Source organism: Astyanax mexicanus, chromosome 3 (assembly GCF_023375975.1).
Source record: "Astyanax mexicanus isolate ESR-SI-001 chromosome 3, AstMex3_surface, whole genome shotgun sequence".
Classification (NCBI taxonomy): Eukaryota; Metazoa; Chordata; class Actinopteri; order Characiformes; family Acestrorhamphidae; genus Astyanax; species Astyanax mexicanus.
In genome coordinates, this window is record NC_064410.1 from 19,084,285 (window position 1) to 19,111,258 (window position 26,974).

At 38.0% G+C, this 26,974-nt stretch overlaps 1 protein-coding gene across 1 annotated transcript; it reads left to right on the plus strand.

Moving 5' to 3' along the window:
• Positions 1 to 26,947, plus strand: gmeb1 (glucocorticoid modulatory element binding protein 1). The gene is made up of 11 exons (XM_007229818.4): positions 1 to 379; positions 5,462 to 5,611; positions 7,041 to 7,096; positions 7,227 to 7,348; positions 7,783 to 7,886; positions 10,198 to 10,346; positions 13,284 to 13,415; positions 14,245 to 14,382; positions 16,165 to 16,287; positions 17,895 to 18,205; positions 21,266 to 26,947. Exons 2-11 carry the CDS (start codon positions 5,481 to 5,483, stop codon positions 21,746 to 21,748), a joined length of 1,749 nt encoding a protein of 582 aa, XP_007229880.2. The 5' UTR covers positions 1 to 379; positions 5,462 to 5,480; the 3' UTR covers positions 21,749 to 26,947.
• Positions 26,948 to 26,974: the final 27 nt, after the last annotated feature.

A 26,974-nucleotide genomic window follows, 5' to 3' on the forward strand; every position in this document is an offset into this window, starting at 1 on the left:
GCTGATATTTTAGCTCAATTATGGCTGTTTGAGTCACTGTCTGCTTTTCCACAGCACTGTAGTCGGGCGCACGTTATCTTATAAGTCAAAGAAAAACAGACAACTTGGTTGTTTATAAAAAAAAATGGATACATTTCGGCTAAATAAACAGTATAGTGGAAAGTAGCGTCACTCCCACACTAAGAGAGACATAGCTAACCGCAATACTCAGTTTCACACATCCTATTTGAGCCGGTTTCGCTGCTGAACGCTGTGGGTGAATGAGCGGTTGAGTCCCCGGGCTGAGCTGAAACACGGAGCCACCAGGAAGTCTAGCCCCACAAACTGCGCATGTTCCACAGGCTTTCAGTAAGGATGTGTCCGCCGTCGGTGTAAAACGGTGAGTCTATTCTATCGAATTTCGTTATTTGATACGATAAGGAGAGTCTGTGGCGGACAGTCTGTGTGTGAAGGAGTTTGTGGTGAGGCGGCGGAGAGCGGCTGAACTCAGAGCTCCGGCGGACGCAGCCCCCTGGAATGGCGGAGCAACGTCGCCGTAGCGTTGTTGTTGCTGTACGTGCCGCCGCACAGGGAGACGTCATTTTGAGGGGGAGTGAGGCGTTAAAAAGCGGCACATCGTTCCGAACGCACGTTTACATACAGCAACGGAGTTACGTACAGCGAAGCGGCAGCGGTTAGCTGTGTACTGAGATCCGCAACGGGCTAAATCCCCCATATTAAGACGCCTAAACGTTTAGTTTTGGTTTCTTTGCAGTTTTAGCTTAGCATGCTAGCTAGCTTATAACGGAACGGGACGCAGACGGACGTAATGGTAGCTAGCTACATTAACGGGCTTGGATGGCTTGCGAAGATGGCTAGCTTAGACGGCTAATGCTGTCTCTAGCTAAAGTGAGCTAGCTACGTATAGTCAGCTCGATTTTCGTGCTTTTTATCGAATAAAAAAAATAAAAAACTCGTAACTCGTGGTCTTGTGTTTTGTCGTGGGTGACAAAACGTTGATAGAATATTAGAATCGCTCAGCCAGTAAACGCCTCGTTTTAGAACACCAAACACTTCTGTCCTCTCTCCGCTGTTAGCATAGCTCAACAACCTGAGCTAGCACATCTATGGGCACATCAATACGACTTGCGCTTATCCAGTTAGCACGGTTAGCTTAGCCAAGTCGCTGAAGCGGCTAAACAGCTAGCTTTATTAAGTTAATGGCCACGAAGCAGCAATGTTTTTACTTTTAAATGGTGTGTGCCAAGATTGAAATACTTTACCAGCTCTAATTGGCTAGCTTTGAGCCATTCTGTTTCAGAACTGCAACAGAAATATAGTTAAGTTACTGTTTATTTTCTAGCTGTCTGATTCACAAAACTCCATTACCCAGCAGTCCATACTCGGAGCCCTGCCATAGCACCTAAGTCTGTCCCCAAAATAATTGTAATTATATAAATTGTAGTATAAAAAAAATAACCCATAAGAGCTCATGCAAGTTAGCTACGCCTAGTCAGGACCATTGTTGTGCCTTTTACTGTATGGATGCTTGTGGGTCGTGAGTTTTGCACTGAAGGACACGTTCGAACGTTAAAACATTGAATGACAGAATTGCTAAGCTAATAAAAGCTTCGTTTAACAACAAACACTTCTGTTCTCCCTTCTCTTTTTAGCCTACCTTAACAACCTGAGCTAGCACATCTGTGGGCACATCAATACGACCTGCTAACTCAGTCACAGAAACGGCGAACCAACCAGCTAGATTAGCTTAAGTTAAGGGCCACGAAGCAGCGATGATATTTAAATATTGTCTCAACATTGACAGGCAACTCTAATTATCTAGCTAACAGCCAACCCTTTGAGCCATTCTGTTTTAGAACTACAACAAAACTACTATTTACTCTGTAGCTACCTGCTGCACAAAACTCAATTAACTTACCCAGCAGTCCATGCTTAGAGCCCTGTCATAGCACCTAGGTCTACACCCAAAATAATTGTGAAATATAGAAATTATATTATTAACATTTTAACCCATAAGAGCTAATGCGAGCTAGCTACGCCTAGTCAGGTCCATTTCTGTGTATTTTATTGAATAAAAGCTTGTGGTTCGTGTGTTTTGCACATCGCTAATCTAACAAAACCCTTGCTTTATAACTACAAACACTCCTGTTCTCTCTCCTATTTTAGCCCAGCAAGCAGAGCTAGCACATCTGTGGGCACCAAGTCAACCAATTATATAGCTAAAGTTAAGGGCCACCAGGGTATAACGTTGAAAGATGTTATACCCTCTGATTCTAGTTAGCTAGCTCTCTGAGCAAATCTGTTGCAGAACTACAACAAAATTACAGTTTATTCTCTATCTACCTGCTGCACAACAGCTCCATTACACAGCAGTCTTTACTCAGAGCCCTGTTATAGCACATATTCCTGTCCCCAAAATAACTGTGATTATTTAAATTATATTATTGTGATTTTAACCCATAAGAGCTCAGACCAAGTTCTGAATGCTGATGCCAAATGTAAAATTGGATCAGATAAATCCAATGATATAACGTAGCTGACAGGACAATTTTATGAGTTGTACCAGACATGAAAACAATAAATAAAATAAATAAATAAATAAAATAAATAAAAACTTTAAAATAAAACCACTGGTTTTGAACAAAGCTGACATACTGGCTTGTTCACATTAATTGTCTCTTATTGCTAAGTAAACACAAGAAGTGTTCCTGAGTAATGAAGAAAACGTACCTACTCATTAACTTCTAATAAGAAAAGTGTCATTGATCTCTAGTTTTGGAGTAAATCTTGCAGTGTGTATTTTAAGATGCTTTTTCTCTCCATTTAATAATATATTCATTATTTTGGTTAAACGACTCATCTCACAATACTTTTTTTGTACAGTTGATTAGACAACTTCTATTTCAGCCATACCTATAATCAGTGCCCTCTATGAGCACGGTTGCTGTTCCAATACAGGTTTTACCTCACCTGCTCAAGTCTGCACACTGTCACACTGTTGTTCAGTCTCTGCCTTAATGTAACACAAGTTCCCTTTGCAAACAAATAATGACAGATGACAATTAAATATCACAATTAAACATCTTTATCAAATGTATTTGTGTGAATTGAGTGAGTGATCAGCCCTGCATTTCTGTCCTCAGCACTTTGTGTAGTGCAGTGCAGTTACAAATTAACAGCTAATTGACTATTAATGTCAATTATGTCAACTAATTTTTGCATCTCTAATCTCCATTCCCTCCACATAGACAACTGGTAAATAAAGAAAACAGACAATTAAATGTGAGCTAAGTCTATTTTAGCTAATTCTAATGCATCAGCGGGCCTCAGTACTGCCCCATGTTGTAACATTATTTATAACATCTGCATAATTTCCATCATCTGTGGCTGCTTTTGACTCTCGGCACATTTTCAGCTACACCTCAACACACATGAGAAAGTAGATCTGTTACATACTGTTGAGTCTTTTGGGAATTATACGTTGTTTCTACATAAGTTCACTTTAGACTCTGCTGCATGCGAGCATTGAGAATGCTTGTCCTGACGTGTTAAAGGCTCTTGTGATATATGCAGCTACACTAGATTTTGTTTCCTCCATTAAAGCTCTCTTTTACTAAGTTGCTAAACTACTGAAATTAACTTGTTAAATATTCTTATATTATATTCTTATATTAAAGGCATTAAAACTACCCTAGTATAATACAGTAAAGAACTCTAGTCTAAATCTAGTCTGCATGGCCTAAACCACACTACACTATTATTACTGTATCTCTCCCAAATATACAGGGAAATACCAGCATTAAAAAAATAATTGATAGTAATTATGATTTAATTAGGGAATTGTTGTTGTGTGACATTTTGTTGTTTTTTTATTTAAGAAAAGATGCATATTTAAATGGAAATAATTTTCATGATTATTTAGTACATACTTATTTCGTGATAAAATAGGTTGTTGTGATACCATTGTTTCTATAATCATTAAAATAAATTTAAAAAACCTTAAGGGACAACTTGGATGTGTTCTTTCTTCTTCTTTTTTTTACTTAATTGCCTAAGTTTTAGATGGGACACATAACCCTTTTTGTCATACAGTCTTTTTTTTCTGTTTTGTCACAGTAGGGACAGTGTTCTTTTCTTAATATGCTTTATTTTTTCATCTGTAAACATAGAGCTGATTTACCTTGGCAAAAGGTTAAATTTTTGTCATCTGTCTCATCTGTCTATGCGACATTCTCTCAGAAGCTTTTTGGCTTGTCAACATGTAGTTAAGCAAATTCCAGTCTGTTTTTTTTTTTGTTTGTTTGTTTTCAAAAATGGTGTCCTTCTTGGGTGTCTCTCATTAAGTCCACTTTGGTTCAAAAAATGACAGATGGTGCGATCTTACACTGATGTTCCTTAAGCTTGAAGTTCACCTTTAATCTCGTTAGAAGTTTTTCTTGGCTTTTTTTGTTACCGTTCGTTTTATCTGTCTCTTTGATTTGTCATTAATTTTCCTCCTGTGGCCATGTCCAGGGAGGTTAGCTGCAGTAACATGGATCTTAAATCTCATAATAATGTGTGAATTGTAGTCACAGGAACATCAAGCTGCTTGGAGATGGTCTTATAACCTTTACCTTTAACATGTTCGTCTGTAATTTTCTTTCTAATCACCTGAGAAAATGCTTCCTCTGTCCACGTTGAGTGTGGTGCACACTATGTCACCAAACACCACAGTGACTACATGTAGCCCTAAATACAGACCCACTGACTGATTACAAGATTGTAGACTCCTGTGATGCTAATTAGTGGACACACCTTGATTAACAAGTCTCTTTTGTCACATTATTTCCAGGGGTACCATCATGTTTGTGGTCAAAATCAATGTCAGATTTTCATTTGTTCATTTTCATAGAATTTTTATTTTATTAATACTTTTGTCAGATCTAAGTTATTTCTGTGACCATTGTGGTTTTTCTTTCATTAACCGAGGCATACCAACAGTTTTGTCTACGTGTTTATATTGTACAAAACGCTGTTAATGTAATTATTTCGACATGCCAAGCTAACACTTTAAGAAACTATAATTCTAGCAATTTATAAATGTGCCAGTCAGTATGTAGAAAATAAACCATTTTATTTATTTACTTATTTATTTATTATTTACTTTATTTACTTATTTTATAAGCCTTGTGACAACTCAAACCACAAAACCCAAACCCCCCAAAAATTCAATTACATGAGTATGCAGCTTTTATGAGTGTCCCCTGGTGCACCTAGCAATTATGTCTCATTCTGCTTCTCAGTCACTATGAGTCACTTGCAGCTATGAGCAGATTTTGTTTATGAGATAAATACGTAGTTTGAACCTAATTTGATCAAATTTGCTTATTTAATTCATTACTTTATCACTGGAACCTCCATAAAAAGCATGCTTCATTTCGTCATGTTTAAAGAAGAATTTGTATTATTTGCTCCTCACCAGTTCATGCTAGGAGAGGGACATGACAGAGACAGAGGTGACTGTGTCCATGGGGGACATGGTGGTAATGAAGGCCTCTGAGGAAGAGGAGGTTGGAGCTGAGGATACAAACAAGACACAGGTCATCCTGCAGCTGCAGCCCATCACACAAGGGTGAGTGACTTCAATCATCTTCAATCATGAGCTATCAATCATCTAACGAGACATAATCTCATTTTTGTGTTGATAGATATATCAAGCAGCACAACTTCACATTCATTTCTTTACAATCTAATACATTTCACACCACTCCATATAGCTGCTCTTTCATTTCTACTACATAATGTAGTTTTTGGACATATAGTTCGATTTCCTGCACAGGAATTTATCCTAGTCCTGGAGTAATGTTTTTCTTTTAGTGGAGAATATCCTTTTTTCAATGATTATTTTATGTATAATTTCTCTGTATTCTTACTTTATCTCAGATCTGCATCCATTTGTGTGGACTTTTCTCTGCAATACTTAATGTCATTGTTCTCATTATTGGATTGTGACCCATAAAACTGGTAATGAAATTGAATTATCTTAAGTTATTAATCTGAAGGCATTAGTCATATTACAGTTGGGTTCATGTTTATCTGCTTCAAAGAGTCATGTTCCTATCAGCAGTACTTCTTTACAGGGACAAGGCAACCTGTATGTGTGCATATGCTCATCTGTGTCAGCAGTGGGCGCAGTGTGAAGTAGTTGAATGCATTCATGGTAAGGAGTGACCACAATCATTTGTGGAATGAGGATGTCCAGGAGAAATCTGCAATCAAGCTTGATTATTTATCATTTAACATCATACAATATTTTAAATATACAGCTCTGGAAAAAAAAGAGACCGCTTAAAATTTATGAGTTTCTTTGATTTTACCAAATTGAAAACCTCTGAAATATAATATAAGGAAGAAGGATGATCACAAGACATCAAACCAAGCTGAACTGCTTAAATATTTGCACCAGGAGTGGCATAAAGGTATCCAGAAGCAGCGTGTAAGACTGGTGGAGAACATGCCATGATGCTTAAAAATGATTAAAAACCAGAGTTATTCCACCCTGAAATATTGATTTCTAATACTGTATAATATGAACATGTTTTTTTAGCATTATTTGAGGTCTGAAAGCTCTACATCTTTTTTGTCATTTCAGACATTTCTCATTTTCTGCGAATACATGTTCTAAATGATGATATTTCTGTTTGAAATTTGGGAGAAAGGCTGTCTGTAGTTTATAAAATGAAACAACAATGTTCTTTTTGCTCAGACATACACCTATAAATAGTACAATCAGAGAAACTGATTTAGAAACTGAAGTGGTCTCTTATTTTTTATATTAGACAGACTGGACATTTAGTTTGCACTGTAAAATCATTGAAGCGGGTCTCAGATACTTTGCCTGTGAGAAGGGGCTGAATATACCAAATGATGGCTTCACCTCTTCTCTCTGCTGTTCATACCTTTTCTGTTTAGAAATTTGTCAACATGGGGGACAATTTTGTCCTAATATCTACAAAAAGGAAAAAAAAAACATTCATATTAATGGGTGTCTGTTTCTGCAGAGTTACAGATGAAACTGGGGAGTCAGGTACAACAGTAGTGGCAGTGGAGGCACAAGGTAACCTATGAAATCCACGAGTCCTGAGATTTCTCAGTGTAAAAATAATCAAGATTTTATACATATTTTAAGAGTTTTTATATATGAGTGTGACTGTGTATCTTTGTGTTTATGTCGATCCTTTTTTCAGATGAAGCTTTGGTTGCAGGGGATGATGTAGAACTGGGGTATCCCATTACATGCGGGGAAAGCAAAGCTATTCTTCTGTTCAAGAAATTTGTTTGCCCCGGAATCAATGTCAAATGCGTGAAGGTGAGCCTCTTCTGATTAATTCGGGCTTAATTCAGATTAAAATGGTTTTCAGAAAACATGTCACAGGCAGCAGCCCCCGCAGCTCATGTGGAAAGAACGTCATTATGATTGCGGAACACTCGCCTTGGAACTAATAATGAGTGTCATCACTCGAGACTCTCATCAAATGAGATGTTACTATTCCATCTGCATTCAGGGACTGGGGTAATGGCAATATTAAGTCCAATTTCCTCGAACAGCGTTTAAGATGGCCTGTGAATCATTTCTTCTGGCAGCTTCGTTATGAGAAAAACGCACTAATTTTAGCATGTAAGTGCCAGTGCTTTGAGGATTCGTGCCATCTGTGTTGCACTGTGATTTCACCTCGCTCTCTGTCTCTCTCTCTTTCTTTTTCTCTCTCTCTCTCTTTCTCTTTTTCTCTCTCTCTCTGTCAGTACGAGGACCAGTTAATCAGTCCTAAGCAGTTTGTTCACATGTCTGGCAAAGCCACCCTTAAAGACTGGAAGCGGGCCATCAGGATGGGGGGTGTCATGCTCAGGTGAGGATAATGGAAAACTCATTCACACCTGCTATTACAAACAAAACTTGCTCAAGAAACTGATGCTCATAAAATGACTTGAAAGTTTGCTGAATGTCCAAAAGTATCTAGACACTGATTTAACAATCAGGTCCTTTACGATGCAACAGTTCATTTACTGCAATTAAGTGATAAACAGATTTTTTTTCATCCAAAATATGTGATCAATGAACAATTAATTTCTCTAATATGCTGATTCTAAAAGTTAGTTAGATTCTATTCGTAAGTTAAGGATTATAGCAGCTCAGTGTGGAACACCTGAAGTTCTTTGTTCAACTGCTCAATTGGAGTCAGCGATCTGATTGTACCAAGAAATAATTGCTGATTTGTAACAGCCCCTAAAACACTGATCGGTCCATCTCTATATTCAGTGTATTTAAGTATAGTATTTGTACAGAGACAGTACATCAGCGAGCTTGGACTAAAGCTGCATCCAATACTTCTGAGATTTTTTAGTGGACAGCTTGAATGAGCAGGTGTCCACATTGTGGCTCTCCCCTGGGAATATAGGGGTGGTGCCACTGAGGCCTGGCCATCAGGAAGCAGCGGAGAGGAAGAGACAAACACAGTGATCTAACACACTCAAGATGAACCTTTATTTATAAATGCCCTTCACCACACTCAAAACAAACCTAAACCAGCATGACCGCAGTTCATATCCTTTTATCTACCAAAACATGAATCGGAGTTCCAGAGTTTCAGTCTCAGGCCCAGAGGTGACCTTCAAACGCGGTTCTCTCTTTTCGTCCCATGATAACATGCTTTTGTTGGACCAAGTCTTTTAACATAAACCAAGAGACTTGACTCCCTTACCATGTGACACTGTATCAGATAGTGATTAGATTTCAATGTGTGCATTAAAAAATATTTTCATGAAATCCAGACATACATTATTTGAAATCCCATTATGATCCCAGCATGGTTTTTATAGTTAGTAATGTTCTTAGGAAATAAAGTCCTATTTGACTCTGACATGCCAAAAGTCATGGGATAGCAGTATGTAAATTTATCATGAAGTTTTACCTCAGGGAATAGCTTAAGAAGTGCATTACTGGTGGTTCAAGTGAGGCTTGATGGTGGTTTCCAGATGCATGGGACATTCCATTTCCAAAATTTCGCAGGTGTAGAGGAAGAGACAACCTCAATCATAAAATACAGACCTCGACAAAAATCTCAGAAAAATAAAACTACAGATTAACAGTTAATGGTTAATTGTGACCTAAATTGGCATATTAAACAATATTCCTAAAGTAAACGAGAAGACCAAGTCAAACAAGATGACAGGTAAGAATATTGCATAGTATATTTGAATTAGAATATTGTGTAGTATGTTTGATATAGTGGTTACATGCAGAGCATGGGAGGTCTCTTGGTTACAGACAAACTTTCAGACTATGTCCTTGTACTGTGCTTAAGTATCCAACCAGAACAATACACTTCAAATTTACATGGAAATTGAAATTTTGCACCATTTACATTTGGATACCTTCGACCATCACGACCATTGTTCATCATGGTCTTTGACCATCACGGGGCAATCCTAAACACATCAAGAGCAGAAGGGGAGTGTCTCTTTAGAATGGAGACATTTCTCCCAAGAATGATAAATGTTTCATCTAGGTTATCTTTAACATAGACCATTGTACTTCTCGCACTGAGACCATTAAAATGATACCAAACCCGAATGCCAGCATTTAAAAAGATTCTTCACCTCAGTAGACATCTTTTAAGTAAGAGGTGTCAATTGCTCTATTGGCCAGCCTTCAGACTTATTTTGATTAACAATTGATTAATGGTACATTCGACACAATTTCCAAGGTGAGTAGCGAGGTGTGCAAAGACAATTAAGGTATCCTATTGAAAAGCCTTACACATGCATTTATCATTCTGCGATCCATAGTGTGACGATTATCTAGAATACATCATAGAAGACATTATCACCCACAGTGAACAGTGCAGTAGGTTGTATTGACCATGACTGGCTGTATTTTGCTAGAATTGTTCGTGCAAACAGACGACAGTATTTAGATAAAATCAACTCTGGCAGAAATCAAATCCACATTCAATGCAGGAGATCCCCACCTGCATATCCCACAGTTTCAGTGCAGCATTTGCTAGTTCCTGCCACATTACTTTTGGCGTATGTATCTGTGTATGTATAGAACATATAAAGTTAATGATTATTGCATGCTCTATTCTTACGATTGTATTGTCCTTTAAATTTCTAAAACTTCTATATTTTCTCTGTTTCCTGTTTTCTCTGTGTTTGTAGGAAAATGATGGACTCAGGTCAGTTAGATTTCTATCAGCACAGCACGCTGTGCACCAACACCTGCCGCAGTACCAAATTCGACCTTCTTATCAACAACACACGCTTCCCCCCAGACAGCAGTGTGCTCTCTACTCCTTCATCAACCCAGGGTAGGTCTGCACACACACACACACACACACACACACACACAAGCACAGATGCTTTACTAGGATAGACTGCAGTCTTTATGAACAGACCCTGCAGTTTGTTTTCTATGGTACATGCAAAACATAGATATCTATAGAAATACAAGGAGATCTGTATGTGTACACTGAACAAAGATATAAATGCAACAATTGTTGTTGCTCTCATTTTTAATGAGATCAACTCAAAGATCTTAGACTTTTACTATATACACAAAAGGTATTTTTCTCTCAAATTTTGTTTACAATTGGGTCTAAATCTGTTTTGGTAAGCACTTCTACTCTGCTGTGGTAAATCATCCACCAGTCACAGGTGTGGCATATCAAGATGCTGATTAGACACAGTGCTTATTACACAGGTGTAGGTTTGGCTGGACACAATAAAAGGTGCAGTTTGGCAGTGTTGTGAGAATCTGGGGGGGTTCAGAAAACCAGGCCTTTTTTCTCTCGCAGTGCAACAAATCTTCTTCACACAAAGTTGATCAGGTTGTTGATTGTGTCCTGTGAAATGTTGGACCACTCTTCTTTAATGGCTGTGTGAAGTTGATAGATATTGGCATGAACTGAAACTCGCTGTTGTATACGCAGATTTAGAGCATCCCAAACATGCTCAATGGGTGACATGTTCGGTTAGTATTCTGTCCACACAAAAACTGGGATGTTTTCAGCTTCCAGGAACTGGGTACAGATCCTTGCAGCATGGGGCTGTGCATTATCCCCCTGCAACATGAGGGTATGATCATGGGTGAGTGGCACAACAATAGGCTTCCAAAAATGGTGCTGTGTTTGTTTCCGTAACATATGCCTGCGCATACCGTAACACCAATGCCACCGTGGGCCACTCGATTCACAACACTGACATCAGCAAAGCGCTCACCCACACAACGCCATACACGCCTGCCATCTGCCGTATCCACTGGATTTATTTGTAAAAAGAACACCTCTCCATTGTTCCAGGCAGTGGTGTGCAGAGGCCCTTCTAACCCTACAGAGAAGGGGTGACAAAAAGTGCATGTAAATAATTACATAATTTTTAATCAGGAAACATATATTATAATTATTGTAATTGTATGGACTTATTTTATAAATGAACTAAAAACAGCAACTAATTTAAAGCATTAGTCTGTGTTTTTTCAGTTGCTTTAGGACTCTATATATACTGACAAATTAAAGTTTTTTAAAATGGCTTCTGCCCTCTTGTGTCTGTTCGTGAACCCTTCTCCTGATTTTGAGAAGGGTGTAGTAATGAGTCTGTTAGCAAAGGTGTTAAAGGTTCATTCGTAAAACAGAGCGTATGCTCGATTAATTCAGTAGTTAGCTAACTATCACTGAGTTGCAACTCCAAATGAGACAGATATTGTGCCACATCATATTAAAAAAGGCCTTTTAAAGGCTGTTATTCAGTGTAAAACTAATCCACAATAATAGGCTGTCTGACTGGTAAGTTTTTGTGTGAACTGAATGTGTTGTAGCTGCCCTGGCAGACTGTCGTCATACAAATGAGTGATCTTTGTTGAATGGCTGTACTTGTAGGAAAATTAAGCACTAATTGTGTGGTCTATTGTATACTTTTGTGGTTTGTAGCTGTATTTGTAGGCTGTTAATGTTTGATACGTTCATTTAATTCAGTCAAGACAGAGAATATGTAGTTATTGTAATTTTTATCTATGATTGGGGGAGCGGATGGTTTGCAGAAGGGGAACCCACTATATTCACTGCACGCCACTGGTTCCAGGCGTCATCAAAATTGAGCATTTGCACACTCAAGTTGGTTACAACCACAAACTGCAGTCAGGTGGAGCTCCCGAGGAGGACGACGAGCATGCAGATGAGCTTCCCTGAGACGGTTCCTGACAGTTTGTGCAGAAATTCTTTGGTTATGTAAACCGATTGTTACAGCAGCAGCTGTCCGGATAGCTGGATGACCTTGGAGGTGAAGATGCTGGATGTGTAGGTCCTGAGCTGGTGTGGTTATACATGGTCTGCGGTTGTGAGGCAGGTTGGATGTACTGCCAAATTCTCTGAAACTTTGGAGGTGGCATATGGTGAAGAAATGAACATTTAATTCACCAGCAACAGCTCTGGTGTACATTCCTGCAGTCAGCATGCCAACTGCACGCTCTCTGAAATCTGAAAACATCTGTGGCATTGTGTTTTGTGACAAAACTGCACATTTTAGAGTGGCCTTTTATTTAGGCCAGCCCAAGCTACACCTGTGTTATAATCTCTGTGTCTAATCAGCATCTTGATATTTCACACCTGTGACTTGTGAATAGTTTATCTCAGCAAAGTAGAAGTGCTCACTAACCCAGATGGAGACCCAATTGTGAACAAAATTTAAGAGAAAAAGATCAAAAGTCTTAGATCTTTGAGTTCAGCTCAGGAAAATTGGGAGCATGTTGCGTTTATATTTTTGTTCAGTGTACCTTTAATTTCCCAAAAATTGTCAGTGCGCCTTTTAATTCGTTAACCTTATGTACAAATTTTACCAGTCAGGTATTAAGGAGCAGTAAATACACTCCACTGAAGTACATCGTTATACAGGAGTTTCAGTTTAGTTCTCCAGCACTGGGGCTGCTGTAGCATTAGCATTAGCCACTAACCACCATTTCACTGTTCAGATATGAGTATTATTGGCCTGTAGCCAGCTGCTAACCCCAGCAAGCACTGCTGGAGCATCATTAGCATTAGCCGCGGACTGTAGCCTGCATGCTTACTGTGTTTAGTAGTTTCGTAGTGAATTAGAAGTTATAATCCAGTGCACCTTATAATGTGAAAAATACAGTGTATGTGTGTGTGTGTATGTATATATGTATATATATATAAATAATGATACGCATGTAGCTACTATGTATTTCGATTTTTTTGTGTGACTGTAGTATAACGTGTCTGTTCGGTTTCCAGGGCAGGTTGCCATGGGTAACGGTGGAGAAGTCATCATGGTGGAGGATAAAGTGGAGGAAGCCACAGGCTCTTTAGACTGGAGTTCTACTACTGTGGAAACTATAGAAAAGAAGGAAGCACCAGAGATATCTGGTGAGATCCAGGCCCAGTGTGACTCCAGCAGCAGTAGATTTTTCATTCTAGCCCTGGAAAAACATGAATTACTTCCTAAAAAAGGAATGTATTAATTAAGTAAAAATACATTATAATATACCTGATCATTTCCATGTACATATCTGTTTTTACATAAAATCAGCATAACCTAAAAACACCAGTTTGCACAGAGTTAGAAATGCGAAAATGCAGATATTTCAGCAGTTTCACTCAGCATTTACTACACATTCTGATTCATAATACAATAAATGTGTCTGTAAATATCAAATTTGAAAATCTAATCGAAACAGTTAATCAAATCATGAATAAATCTAATATGTAGTTTTATTTTAACAGTTTTTTTGCTGAAACATCAATGTAATTGGGCCTTCCAGAGCAGAATTGGGTCATAGTCATCTGATTATCCCACAAAAGGATACTTAGAGAATAATGGATGCTTGTTTTAATATTTCTTGAATTGAGAAAGTCATAAAAAGCTTTTGCAATCATCAAGGAAAAATTAAGCTGCAGACACTGTGCATGTAGTGCAAATTACATTATAATATGACAAGATTTAAGGCTATTTCACAAAGATGAAATAGATGTCTAAGTTTGCTAATTCCTAATGTCCCTGCCACAAGCATTTTAAAATTCATAGTACACTATTTAAAATGCTTTAAATTTTCTAAATTAAATCAGTGGTCTAGTTTAATGTTTTTTTTTGTCACTATTTATTTTTTACATAAAAAAACAATCTATTAGTTTGTTAAAACTTCCAAAATGCATAAATGTGTTCTAATGTATGTGTTTGTGCATCTCTGTTCCCCAGAGGAGACTTTTAGCTTCTGGAAGGGCATAGCGGATGTGGGTCTGATGGGAGAGGTGGTCACTAATATTCGTACTGAACTGCTGGAGTTGTTGAGGGGGGTGCAGCTTCGCTCTGACCAGGCAAACCTGCAGGATGCTGGTGAGTTTTCAGCTGGTCAGAGAGAGTAACCACCCTTTCCACACATTAGTCATGTTAGCATCTTCATATTAATGTTAGCATCTATTAAAGTTTATTCCAACAAAAGCCAAAAGAAAAGTGGAAAGAAACTGCAGAACTTGGCAGTTAATTGCTTGAAACAGACTGTTTTTCTATTTTGTTATGCAGTGTAATTTACCGTATTGTAAATGTTTTGTTCTTAATGCCTGTAATTTCACATCTAATTCAACCTAACCCTTTAACTTCTGCTCAAGCATTTGGTAGTTTAAGTCACTATACCTTATTACAGAAGATGTTGATCTTGGCCAAACCTGACCTTTCTTTACTAATTGGCAGAAGTATGTTAGAATAATAAAATCTCTTCACATGTGTGGATTGTTTTTTTGGTGGAATTTGGGAATTCTTTTAGTATATTGTAGTTCCAGGGTTTTTTTTTTTGTGAATGGAAGTATGTACGCTTGTACAACAGACACTTCATTATTATAATTTTGTATTTGTGGGTTGTGTTCTGGTTTTACCACAAAGTGTCAACTGAGATTTTTAACAGAGGTGTACATTTTCTTCTTTGAAAAGAAGAATATTTTATTGCTTTCTACTCTTGGTGAGGGTGTTCTGATGGGTCACCCTGTATTATGGCTCATTACAAATCAAATCAGTTCAGGCTAAAATACCAACATACCACCAAAATAACATCATGTTTTCAGAATACCTTGGCGGTTTGGACACACTTTTTATTATATTTTTATTGAATGTGTTTCATTACTTTTTTTTAAAGATTTTTAACATAGTAAATTTATTATTAAAGACATTAAAGATATACAGGAACATATGTGGAATTATTTTGTAAATAAAAAGTGTTAAACAAACCAGAATATATTTTATATTTTTGATTCTTTTAACTAGCACCTTTAGCTTTAAGGACAGATCTGCACACTCTTTGTATTTTAATCTCAGTGTCTTAATGAGGGAGAGCCCCCTGAAATAGTTTTCTCAGGGCGCTTTTCCACCGGCATGGTGCCGGTGCTGGCGCCATGTTCCTGAACGGTTCTTTGCGTTTCCACCGCAAAATCACAGGTTCTCGGCTAGAAAAGCCGATTCTGTTCTGGCCCCACAATCTTGCTGGTTTAGAACCAGCGAACCTGTGACGCAAGCGGCGAAAGGGCGGGGCGTTGAAGCGTCTCCGGGGCAAAGTTGTTAACAAACCTCACCTTCATTCACAGCCAAGAGCAGCAGAAGCAGCTAAATGAAAGAAAGTTAATCAACGACTTCTGTTTACGCCCACATTCACATACGTAGTGAGTGACTCCTTAGAGCAGTGGAAACACAGGCCGGTTCTTAAAAGGTTCGCAGGTTCGCAGGAACCAGCTCCGGCTCCGGCACTTGCATTTTTGGTGGAAAAGAGGCATAAGTGTCTTAAAGGAGTTCCTGAAGGTGCTGAACAATAGCTGCTGCTTTTCCTTTATGCTGTGAAGCTCCAGCTCATCCCAAATCACCTCAACTCATCATCTCAGTCAGGCTGAGATCAGGGGTTTATTTAGGCCAAACACATTTTTGTTTGCTGCATGATTCCATATGTGTCCCTTAATTGGTTTTATGTGGTTAATATTAATCTACAATGTAGAAAATAAAGAAATACATTGAGTGGCAAGGTGTTCAGACTTTCTGTGATAAACATAGTTTTCATTATGCACACTCTTTGTTGGGATTGTGTACAGAGTGTAATGAAGTAGTTTCTCACCATAGTGGATTGATGATGTTTTACAGAAGTGGCTGTTCTGAGCAACCTCGCCCAGGTGTTTGGTCTTCTTGACACCATCAAACGCACCCTGAGTGTCAGGCGACAAGTGACCGACCCAGGAGAGAGGCACATCCTGAAAATCCTGACTAGTGAGTACTGAGAGATCTATTGTTAAACCAAACATTTGAGCATGTTTAACTTCCTGTTTAATGTTTATCCTTGATAGAAACCCTTGCACGCTTTGCACACACTGTAGAAGCCAAGCCAGAAGCAATTTTCTACTATAATAAACTCAAAGAACAATCTGCCTGAGCATCTAATTAGACTTAGTTTCCACACTGTCAGGTAGTATTAGCCACATTCCGCCTTGTTCCCAAGTGTGGCTGGTTATGTCACATTCAGTGCAAAGGCAGAGATAGTGACATGTCTTTTAAATGATCTACTCTGACTTATTAATGTTCCTCAAATAAAGTACAAAGTGATTATTAGTTGTCATCCTTGTACATTTTGATTTCTACATATTTGCCAGGGTTTAAAGAAGTAATAAAAAAGTAATAGTTAAAAATGTGCTTGCAAAGTAAATTAGTTGCACAAGGAAGTGTATGATCACAATGCTATTGCTATTCAGAAGACAAATAAAGGTTATCAGAAACAATACATTATTTTATAATTTAGACTGTTATGGCCAATATATAATGAACTACACATACACAAGTAATTATGGAAAGCATTTGTGCCACAACATGTCATCTTGACATGGAGCTATTAAAGTTCTTAATGGTGTCCTGCAATAATCCATCCCATGCAGCTTAATTATTCATGAAGTAAGGAGTGATAACAGTGCATACAATAGCATTCCATACATTTTCAATCGATGATAGGTCTGGTGATGCGTATCCGCTCATAGAATAGTATCTAGAATAGTAAGGCAAGCTTTTGAAATGGCAACAGTATGTGGATAAGCATTGTCCTGTTGGAACAGTGCATTTAGAAAGGGTAGGTCAGCTGTTTGCAGATCACCAGGCCTTCTGGACGTGTAACAACAAACTGATCACTGATCACTTCGTCTCCACCAAGACAAAAGCGGCATTCGTCACTCAGGACGATCCGCTGCCATTCACTTCATATATTTTTTTCATTTATTATTGTGTATATCTAACATTTCTTATATAAATAATATTTTATTTATATCAAATGTCTTATTTTTATTCAATTTTATTCATAATTATTGTTGTTTAAAAGTGTTGGATCATTGACTACTCACTATAAAACTAGGCAAATAAATTTTTAAAGGAATAAAACAATGTATGAATTGTTTTAATGATTTTACAGATATCCACAGGCCCAGATTTTAAATGTATTATTAACCCTCCTGTTATGTTTCGGGTCAATTTGACCCATTTTAAAGTTTAAAGATCTAGGAAAAATAGTTGGAATTATAAAAAAAGTGAATTATCCTAAATAAACATTACCTGTTAGAGGTAAGGAACACCATTGCATTAAGTATTGATAGCATAATTAGTAATGGAGTTAGTAAAAAAATTTACACTGCTTGTAAGGATTTTTTTTTGGATTCAGAAATCTTTTGGATAATTAAACATTCACCAGATCAAATTAACCCTGGAACACCATTGCTGTTCCTGACAAATGAACATAATAGAAGGGTTAATTTATTATATGGTCATTTTTACATTCAGTATCTACCCCAGCACTGGTTATTTGTATAACTACTAGTGCTTTCTGTGTGTTGTATCAGGTCTGGAGCAGCAGCTAGAGGAGCAGAAGAAGCAGCAGAGCTGGCTGTCCCAAACCCAGGCTCTCGGCAGCCTGCTGGCACCCTCTGCATCCCCACCAGCCAAGCGAGCCCCCAAACGGCCTCGTCTCCAGCGGCCCGCGTCCACCACCCTACTGGGATCTACTGTGACCCAGCCTATTACCCTCCAGCCCCCGCAGTTCACCGTTCTGTCCCCCATCACCCTTCCTTCCGTCGGACAGCCCTTCACGGTGGCTGGTCTGGCTCAGCCATCCAATGCGGTCACACTGCATGCTCTTCCAATGGGCTCACAGGTAGGAAAGCACCAATATGGGATTTTTTGGGATGTGTATATATAGCAAAAGCTCAGCTACATTAGACTAACTGAGTTTCGGTTAATGTTTAATTATTTGGATAAAGCTGTTATCTAAAGAGGCCTACAGGGATAAAGTGTGCTGTACACACAACCAGCTACTTCAGTAACACCATCTACACTAATTTTTTCTACATTTATTTTCCATTTTTAAGCTCCACTGAGCTGTACAGTTTTAAAATCGCAAAATATGGTTAATCTGTTTCTCTGCATAATTTATAATGGTATTATTTAATTAGTGGGTCATTTCCAGCTCTGCAGTGACACTGATATAGTGGTGCTGTTAGTGTGTTGTCCTGCTGGTACGTTTTTAAACACTGTGTTCACTCATTGTCCAAACTATTAGATATTCCTACCCTAGATGCTCCACTTTGTAGATGTTTAGTTGGAGACAGACTGTGTGGAGACACAGTTTGTGTTGGTCATTCTCTAGTTCAGATCTTGGTATTTAAAGGCCCGGGGGCCACATCCGGCCCTTTGCCTTCTTACTTTAATGCACTTGTTCAATCCCAAAACAGATTAGATTTCTGTCACTGAACAAGAAAAAAAACACTGAAAAGCAGCAAATTATGTAATTAGACTACAAGCCAAATAGCACAACTTTTATTTAATGAATTAAATGCTGTTTTTTTACTGCAAAGACTTTATCATTTTGTTCACAAGCCTATGAATGTTGAACAAATAATGATATAATATAAATGTTATTTACTATGCCTGCTTCACAATTTGTATTGCCTAATTGTAACTAATACACTCTTACCAGTAATAGCTTTTTAACAAGATAAATTAACATTGAGCCGATTCTGGTTGACTATCTCGTAGTCCATCAGTGACACTTGGGTGTTTTAAACTCCAGCAGCACTGCTGTATCTGATCCACTCATATCAGCATAACACACACTAACACCTTATATACCACCACCATGCCAGTGCAGTCAATGCAGTGCTGAGAATAATGATCCACCACCCAAATATTAGCTGCTCTAAGGTGCCCCTGTTGGGGTAGAGTTCAGATTCTCTGCCCGAGCCAGAGAACGACCTAAAGAAAATGGTCCGTGATGCTATTTTTTATTTTATATAAAGCTTTGGTGTAATAATTACAATATGACAAAGTAACACTGTGACCTTAAAAAAAAGTTATAATCACACAGCACTGGCCTGCGTAGTGCGCACACACCAGGCAGTGGTTGACTTCACATGTATCACACATGAGGAAGCATGTCGGGAGCATTGCAAGTGGTAGGGGGTGTTCTAATGAGTGGGTGGGTTAATTAACTCTGTTAAAATTAGGGAGAACATTGGTTTAAATTATTTCAGAGACAGTGAAGTGTATCACCCTTATGGTATTCTTCTTATAACTATTGATATTCTGTTTGCATAAGCAGCACCACCGTCTTGACTTTTAACTAAACTTTTACACAGGTTCTTGGCAGCCAAAGGGTGCTTCAGATATGCCTGCATCACCAGTATACGAGCATGTCTCTAAGAGAGTTTCCTTGCTCTTCAAGATCTTAACTTGACCTCGGCAGCTGTCCTGAACTGCCATTTCCTATTAACATTCTGCACTGTAGAAACCGCAAGCTAAAAAAATGCTGGGCTGTCTTCTTATAGACTTCCTTTGCCTTGTGGGCGTCAATTACATTCGTTTTCAGATTTTTAGACAGTTCCTTAGAGGGGGTCATGTTTGATTAGTGTTAGGACAAGGTTTGAGAAGTCAGGGAATTTATAAAGCCCGGAAATTGGATTAAGCCGACAGTTTCTAATTACATTTGGAGACATGCCTCAAGCCTGATCTTGAGACTTTGAAGAAAAAAGCCTTTGCTATGCTTAGGGTGTCCAAACATTTGCACAGACCAGACTGATTATTTAGATGGTTAATTATTGTTACAATCACTAGTATAACCTGCACCTTTGCTCAGTAAGGCTCTGCATTGGTAAGAATCTGGTGATTCATTTTAGGTCTGAACGATATGGATTAAAAAAAAAATCTTAATATTTTTTCGCTAAATGGTAATATGCAATATACATCACAATGTATTTTAATCTCATAAGGCAATAATAAAAAGACACTTCTGAGACAAAGCAACATGTTCCAGATTTTATACAGATTTTAACTATCATTCAGTGCCAGATCCTGTTTATTTAGAGTAGCTGTATAGTTCCAGCAACATTTTATATCAACAACTAAAAGGCAATTTAAATTCCACTAATTAAAAACAACAGATTCTTCAATTATTTTTTTTTTCACTTTAAGTAGCCTAAAAACAAGGGGCACATAAAAAATACAGTGTTATTAGATGTATACAGTGCTTATAATATGTAAAAAAATAAATAAAAAGTGCAGTTTCAGTCTTTTCACTCATTTTCTATAAATCTGGATGGAAACAGTGTCAGGTCCACTCTCATACTCATGTGACGGAGCTGATCAGTGATCCCTCAGTAGAGGTTAGAGTGGGCATATCTGCTGTAAAGTTTAGTGTTTATTTGGTCCACTTATTAGTGAACCCGCTCTACAGAATACCTTATGCTGCCACTTATCTGACACTTTGAATGTGAACCATCTCCAAAAAATTGAGCGGTTGTTTAGTCTATATCAATATAAACAATATTGTCTCATCTTTTATCTCGTATGAAAATAAATGTATATTTTTAAAAACTATATCGCACAGCCCTAACTTTTTGCATGATAGAGGGGTTACGATTGAACATTTTGAGATATATAACAGCAGTCTGAGCAAGACGATATATTGCAATTATTTTAAATCAATTATATGCATACAATTTAAGTAAAAGAAAAGTTTACTGTTTATTCAATCAGAAGAGTAGAATCTGAAGACAGATTAAGCAGGAAAGTCTTTTAACACATCTTTAAATGAAAACCATTATTAAATCTCAGTACTGTTTTTTTTTTTTGAGAATTGATACAGTGGTGCAAAATAAAATATTTCAATACTTTACTATAAAAAATAAATAATGATTTTCGTACCCCCTACTATTTACAGGTCTTTACACGCATTGCCACAGATGGAAAAGGCGAGACCATCACCTTCCACCCGGCGCAGGGCATCACGCTGCTGGGCACGACAGCTGTGCAGGACCCCGGCTGCACCATGGTCAGCCCTGTGGAGCTGGTCCGGTTGACCCAGGCCGGCACAGTGGACATGGAGCATGAGGATGACGGCCAGACTCACGCCACCACAGTCATCGAGATCGATCCGGCTCCAGGAGAACACGGCATGGGAGTTGTGGAGCTGCAGCTGGAGGCAGACGCCGCGGGAGGAGTGGAGGAGGCGACTCTGGCTGGGAAGGAAGGAGAAGGAGAGGAACTGGTGATACAGAAGGACGTGATTGAGGTGCAGGGGGAACTGGAGGAGGTACATGGTGAAACTGAAGAACTTCAGTTGGAAGCCAATGGACAGATTCACAACCTACGGATACTGGTAGTAGAAGATGAGCAGGCACAAGTTGCTGGAAAATCCAAATGATGGACAGATTATACACACGTGCACACACACACACACACACACTCATGCACACCAAGCCCTGAGATGGTCAGGGATGTTTGCACTTCGCAGCCAAGTCTGTTTTTGTTTTGTTTTGTTTCTTTTGTATCGAACTACTTTCCTAAAAGTGGTCTGCATGGCCAAGCTTGAATTTGTGTAACTGCTTTTGTACAAGCAAGTTCAGTATTAATTTTCAAACTTTGGAGGGAATCTGTGAGTTTTGTTATGCTTTTGTAAAAGAGTTTTACAGTATTTTTTTTTCCTTTTTTGTGCATTGCAGAGGATTCCATTGGACACTGTCCTTTCTTTAGGGTAATGCCAAAAAGTTAATTTGGCATTTTACGTTCAGATGTAGGGGAGAACTGGACACAATAGACCACTGCAGTCATGTCGTCATTTTGTAGTCAGCGTCATGTTGCTTATGCTGATATTTGGGGTTCCGTGTCTAAGCTGAATTTCTCTGTGGCCTAAATGAATGGGTTTTTCAAAAACTCGCCTCTATCACATTCTGTGTAATAGATAAATCACAATTCTGTGTTAAATAAATATGTTCAGAACTTGATACGTTTTATTCTGTGTACATTTTTGTCATGAACATCACTGTATTCTCTGAATGTATTTATTTACCACAGAATGTGATAGAGGCGAGTTCTGGAAAAGCCTATTCATTTAGGCCATATAGAAATACAGCTTAGACACGGAACCCCAAATATCAGCATAGGCAACATGGTCATCAAAAACTTTTTTTTCAAAAAAAAAAAAAAAAAAAAAAGGTAACCTGCGGCCCCTAAAGCATAACATTAGCTGGAATTAAAAACATAACCTACAATATGTTAACAATTCAGCTGAGGCAAGTTCTTTAGTTCTGTGTTAGTGGAACAAGCTGAGCTTTCAAACCTCAATACGTAAAGTAAGTATGCACACCAAAATAATTATGATAAGAGAATTAGAGGCTTTTGACGACAGCAAAATGGAATAAGTGTTGACCAGTGGTAACTCGCATCAGAACCATCCAGGCAGCTGGAACAAATTCCTATGATGGATTGAATTTATATTTTTAGACATCTCACATAGTTTGACATATGTCTCATGTAACAAGTTGGAATAAGCTAGTAAACTAGCATGTTTAGGCATGTTTAAACTAACCCCACAGTGTAAAGCAGTACATTGTTACAATGAGACAAGCACATGAATATGTTTACATTACGTCATTACGTCATAAGTCATTAATGAGTTTTGATTAATGATTTTTTTCGACTCAGATTGGACTTGGCTATCTTGATGGTTCACATTCATAACTGTAAATGTTGCAAACGTGCACAATAATACGATTATACAGGTTTTATCTGTTGTCCTGCCCAAATTTGACACAACACAGGGGCTATCAGATGACGACAGGCCAAAACATTAGATTGGCTATCTGTGAATATCTGTGGTAACAACGCAGGCAGCAGTAACACTGTTGGATCCCCAGACTTGCGTCACTCTGGATTTTATGTGTTTTTTTTGTTTTTTTTGTTATTAGAAGTGATGCAGACATTGAAATCTGATTTATAAGTCATCCAGGAATTTAGACGCATCTGTACAAACCAGAATGTAAACCCATCTTAAACCACATCAAACTGTGGTTTTCATGTGGTTACTGGTCGTCCAGACTATTAAAAATGAATCTGGATAAAATTTTTACATTATGATATGGGAAAGCAAGGTTTGGGCTGACAGTCTGAAAATAACCAGATTTGAGTTACTTGGGTTAGGATTCCAGAAAGGGGCCGCCTTACCTAGATAGCGCTGCGGTAAATCCTGCTTAGAAGAGAAGATTAAAATTGACACTTATGAAATTATATTTTTATGACACAAAACATCAGAGGTTTTTCTAAATCTTAAAAGTTGTCTGTCCAAATGTTAAATGTCAAAGTTAGTTTGTGTCCTGCTCTCTCCTGCTTGAGAATTAGAGGTGACTCTAATAACTAAAGCCAAGATTTGTCAAAAAATAGCTGTCAAAAAGAATCAGACTGTTATTTGTACTAAAACCCAGCATATAGAAATGAATTGACCTATATATGTTCCACCTATCGGTTTTGCCAGTTAGAATGCTGCCAAAAACCTAGTTCAACCTAAAAAGAAGCTCTAGCACACGATTCAGTTTTTGTCAGAACATTTTTCAGTAGGTTTCACAGTTCCTGATTAATATGAAGCATCTTTACACACGTACAAGAGCAATGAAGCTTGGAAGAAAGTAGTGTGTATCTCAATTCACATGTGTCTCGATGGAGGAGGAGGAGGCATGTGATAGTCTTTACTCTTCTAGTGTTTAGGGCTTTGCTAATGACCTGGAATTGGTTTAATGACCTACCAAGAAAATGAGCTAAAATTAGAAATATAAATCAATTGGTATGAATGGGACAAAATTTGAGTTGTGTGCTACAGAAAAAAATAAAAACTATAATTTTATGTTCAGTACGTGAATATGTTAATTAACACCTAACGCTAATCTAGATTTACAAACTCAACTGCCACCCTTTTATCTTCTGTGTTCATTTGATACACAGTGGGATCCTGTGACAACTGCCCTCCAGTGAGCGACTGTCAGTACAGTGATACGTGACGCTCTCTGGTGACTGGCATGTATATAAAAAATGAATCAGGGTACACGCACTATTTAAACATATGTTTTATCAGAGTGTTATTGTACATAGCAGCACAACATAGAGAACTGTGATATGAGTTACTTTTAAATTTCCTAAAATATGAATCTGTTAAAAGTGACAGGATGTGTGTGGTGAACTGGGTTTGTATAATCTTTTGTTTCTGGTTCCATGATTCTGTTTTTTGGAAGACGGGTCAAGACTAAATGGACTACATTGATTTAAGTCCATAATTGTAGCTTTCAATGGACCCAGAGAGTTTATGACGCAAAAATGTAATTTCTGAAATGTTTGCCTTGCGGGTTTCTAGAAATGCTTTTTTAAAAATAGAATTAATTTATTGTAATTAATTTTCACTCGTTTATGGTCAGTTTTTGTCACAAAAATGGAAGTGGAAGATTGTTGCACTAACAGTCTAACTGTTGATTTTCCAACCAAGCCACCAAGTTCTAAATCCTTGGTCCCTTATAAAGGATTAATTCTGAGAGGATGAACTTTTGAAGCATAGTGAATGCCACTCTATATGCTAGAGGTTAGGTTTTAAAATGCCTTTGTACTGCTGCTTTTTACTATGATAGAGTAAAGGCACAAAGGGAACGACAGATTCTCACAGTAAGTAGTGAGCTCTGATATTAGAGCAGTGCTCTTATCTGACCCTGATCTGATTGACGAGGCCTTAGTTTAGAGTGTAAATGAAGTCCACTGAGAAAAACTCTTATTTTGACTGAATGCACTCATTGTATAGACCAGGGGTGGGTCCAGAACTCAGATCCTGAAGGGCCATATTACTGTACTTCCTACACAGTTTTGTATTTCCTTTTTAGGCATACCTAAGTTGGGGCTCCAATTGGGGATATATGTTCCCATTACACAAGCCTCATTAATCAATTAATGATATTTTTCAGCTCAAATCAGATTTGACTATTTTGATGGTTCATTTTATAAATGTGAGTGACCTGTGTCTGTCTGTAATATGAACAAGTTTGCATATTGTTTGCAAAAAGACTTTTACACAAATTGCCTCCATCACCAACAGAATTAAAGGCTAATTTATACTTCTGTTTCAAACCTACAGCATTGCCTACATGTACCCTATGGCGTAGACTACACCGTAGCCTGAAGCACACCTCTCCAGAAATGTAACTACGTGTTGCACAATGCGGGCAGCAGCAGCTGTGATTGGTCCACCAAGCCTTGTGTTCCTGCCCCTGTATCCCCCCCCTTGGCGGTTTTAAAGCATAAGTATAAAGTATAAAAATATATAAAGTATAAATGTGCCCCTGCTGCGCAGCACACTCTCGCAGGCTACGCTGTAGGCAATGCGTTGACTCAACATAGAAGTAAAAATTATCCTTAAAGTGTGTGTGTACACACAATAGATGCACTAAATCTGATCTAACTCCTCACATTTGTGTCACATGCCCATTAATCAAATACATATCCAATCTAAAATCACATTGAAAATCACTTAAATCTGATTAGAAAAGACTGGATTTGACTGGATGTCCATACATCCCTGAAAAAAACCAGATCTGTGTCACATTAAAGCAAAAAATCATATTTGATTCAATTTAGTCTGGTAATGTGAATGCACGTTTAAGAACATGATTAGCGTTGTCGTCCAATGAAAAGTTAGTATCTCCATATAGCTTAACTTTTTTTCATCTTTTTCAGAAAGAAATTAAATTGTTCTCAAGTTTCAGTGGAAGTCAATGGAAAAATAGTTTAATTCAGGTCATTTTGCAATTTTTCTGTTGGTCCGTTTATCAAGACATTTTAACACAGTGTAAAGGACAGTCTGTGAGTTTAAACATTGTAGTAAACTAAAAATCAACAAAAAATGGACATCCATATTTTTAAGTCTAAAAGAGCTGCCTAAAAGAACAAAATTGTCCATGCTCTCTTTGCTCATCACCTTCATTTTGATGCTGGCTGATAAGAGCATCTGTTGGCTGATGTATCAGAGCTTGGGATCCAGCACTTTCCACTGAGTGTGTTGAATACCTAGTGTTGTCTAATGCATAATTTAACACGTATCAGAGTAGTTATGCTCCAGTCCTGATCCTCATGTAGTGTTGAAAGCATTGCACATGATGGGAAAAGTCCTCGTAAGTGAGCGAGTCAATTATCTCTGCTAAATTGAAGCTTAGTAACTGTTCTCAGTTCCTCACCCCTGGTCTTTAGACTAAGGTGTGCTTCTGCTACAAAGGTTAGTACAGTATGTTTGAGCTTGTTTGACCGTGGGACCAGCATGTGGCTTTGAATCTTGACTAGAAGGCCATGAACAAAAAATAGTGCCTGAAACTATGACAATCTGACAGAGCTCTTTCATGTGCATACCAGCACAGATAGTGTGCTTTAATCGTTGAAGAGTTTAACAGACTTTGGATGTGTTTTTGACCACCTGATCCTTTCCTAACTCCAAAGCACATCACCTCCTATGTTGCGGTATTGACTAAAAAGACTTCCCTGCTGTTGGAGAAATCATTTGAAGTACAAAAAGAAGCCAATAAAGACATATTGGTGAACAGGTTGGGCTGTTTCTTTGTTGTGTTATGTT

Bases quoted from the DNA above. Each gene is read 5' to 3' on its own strand.
- gmeb1 (XM_007229818.4), top strand. From the start codon at position 5,481: ATGACAGAGACAGAGGTGACTGTGTCCATGGGGGACATGGTGGTAATG. The intron at 7,097-7,226 runs GTAACCTATGAA...TCCTTTTTTCAG, and splicing joins AGTGGCAGTGGAGGCACAAG to ATGAAGCTTTGGTTGCAGGG. The intron at 13,416-14,244 runs GTGAGATCCAGG...TCTGTTCCCCAG, and splicing joins GGAAGCACCAGAGATATCTG to AGGAGACTTTTAGCTTCTGG.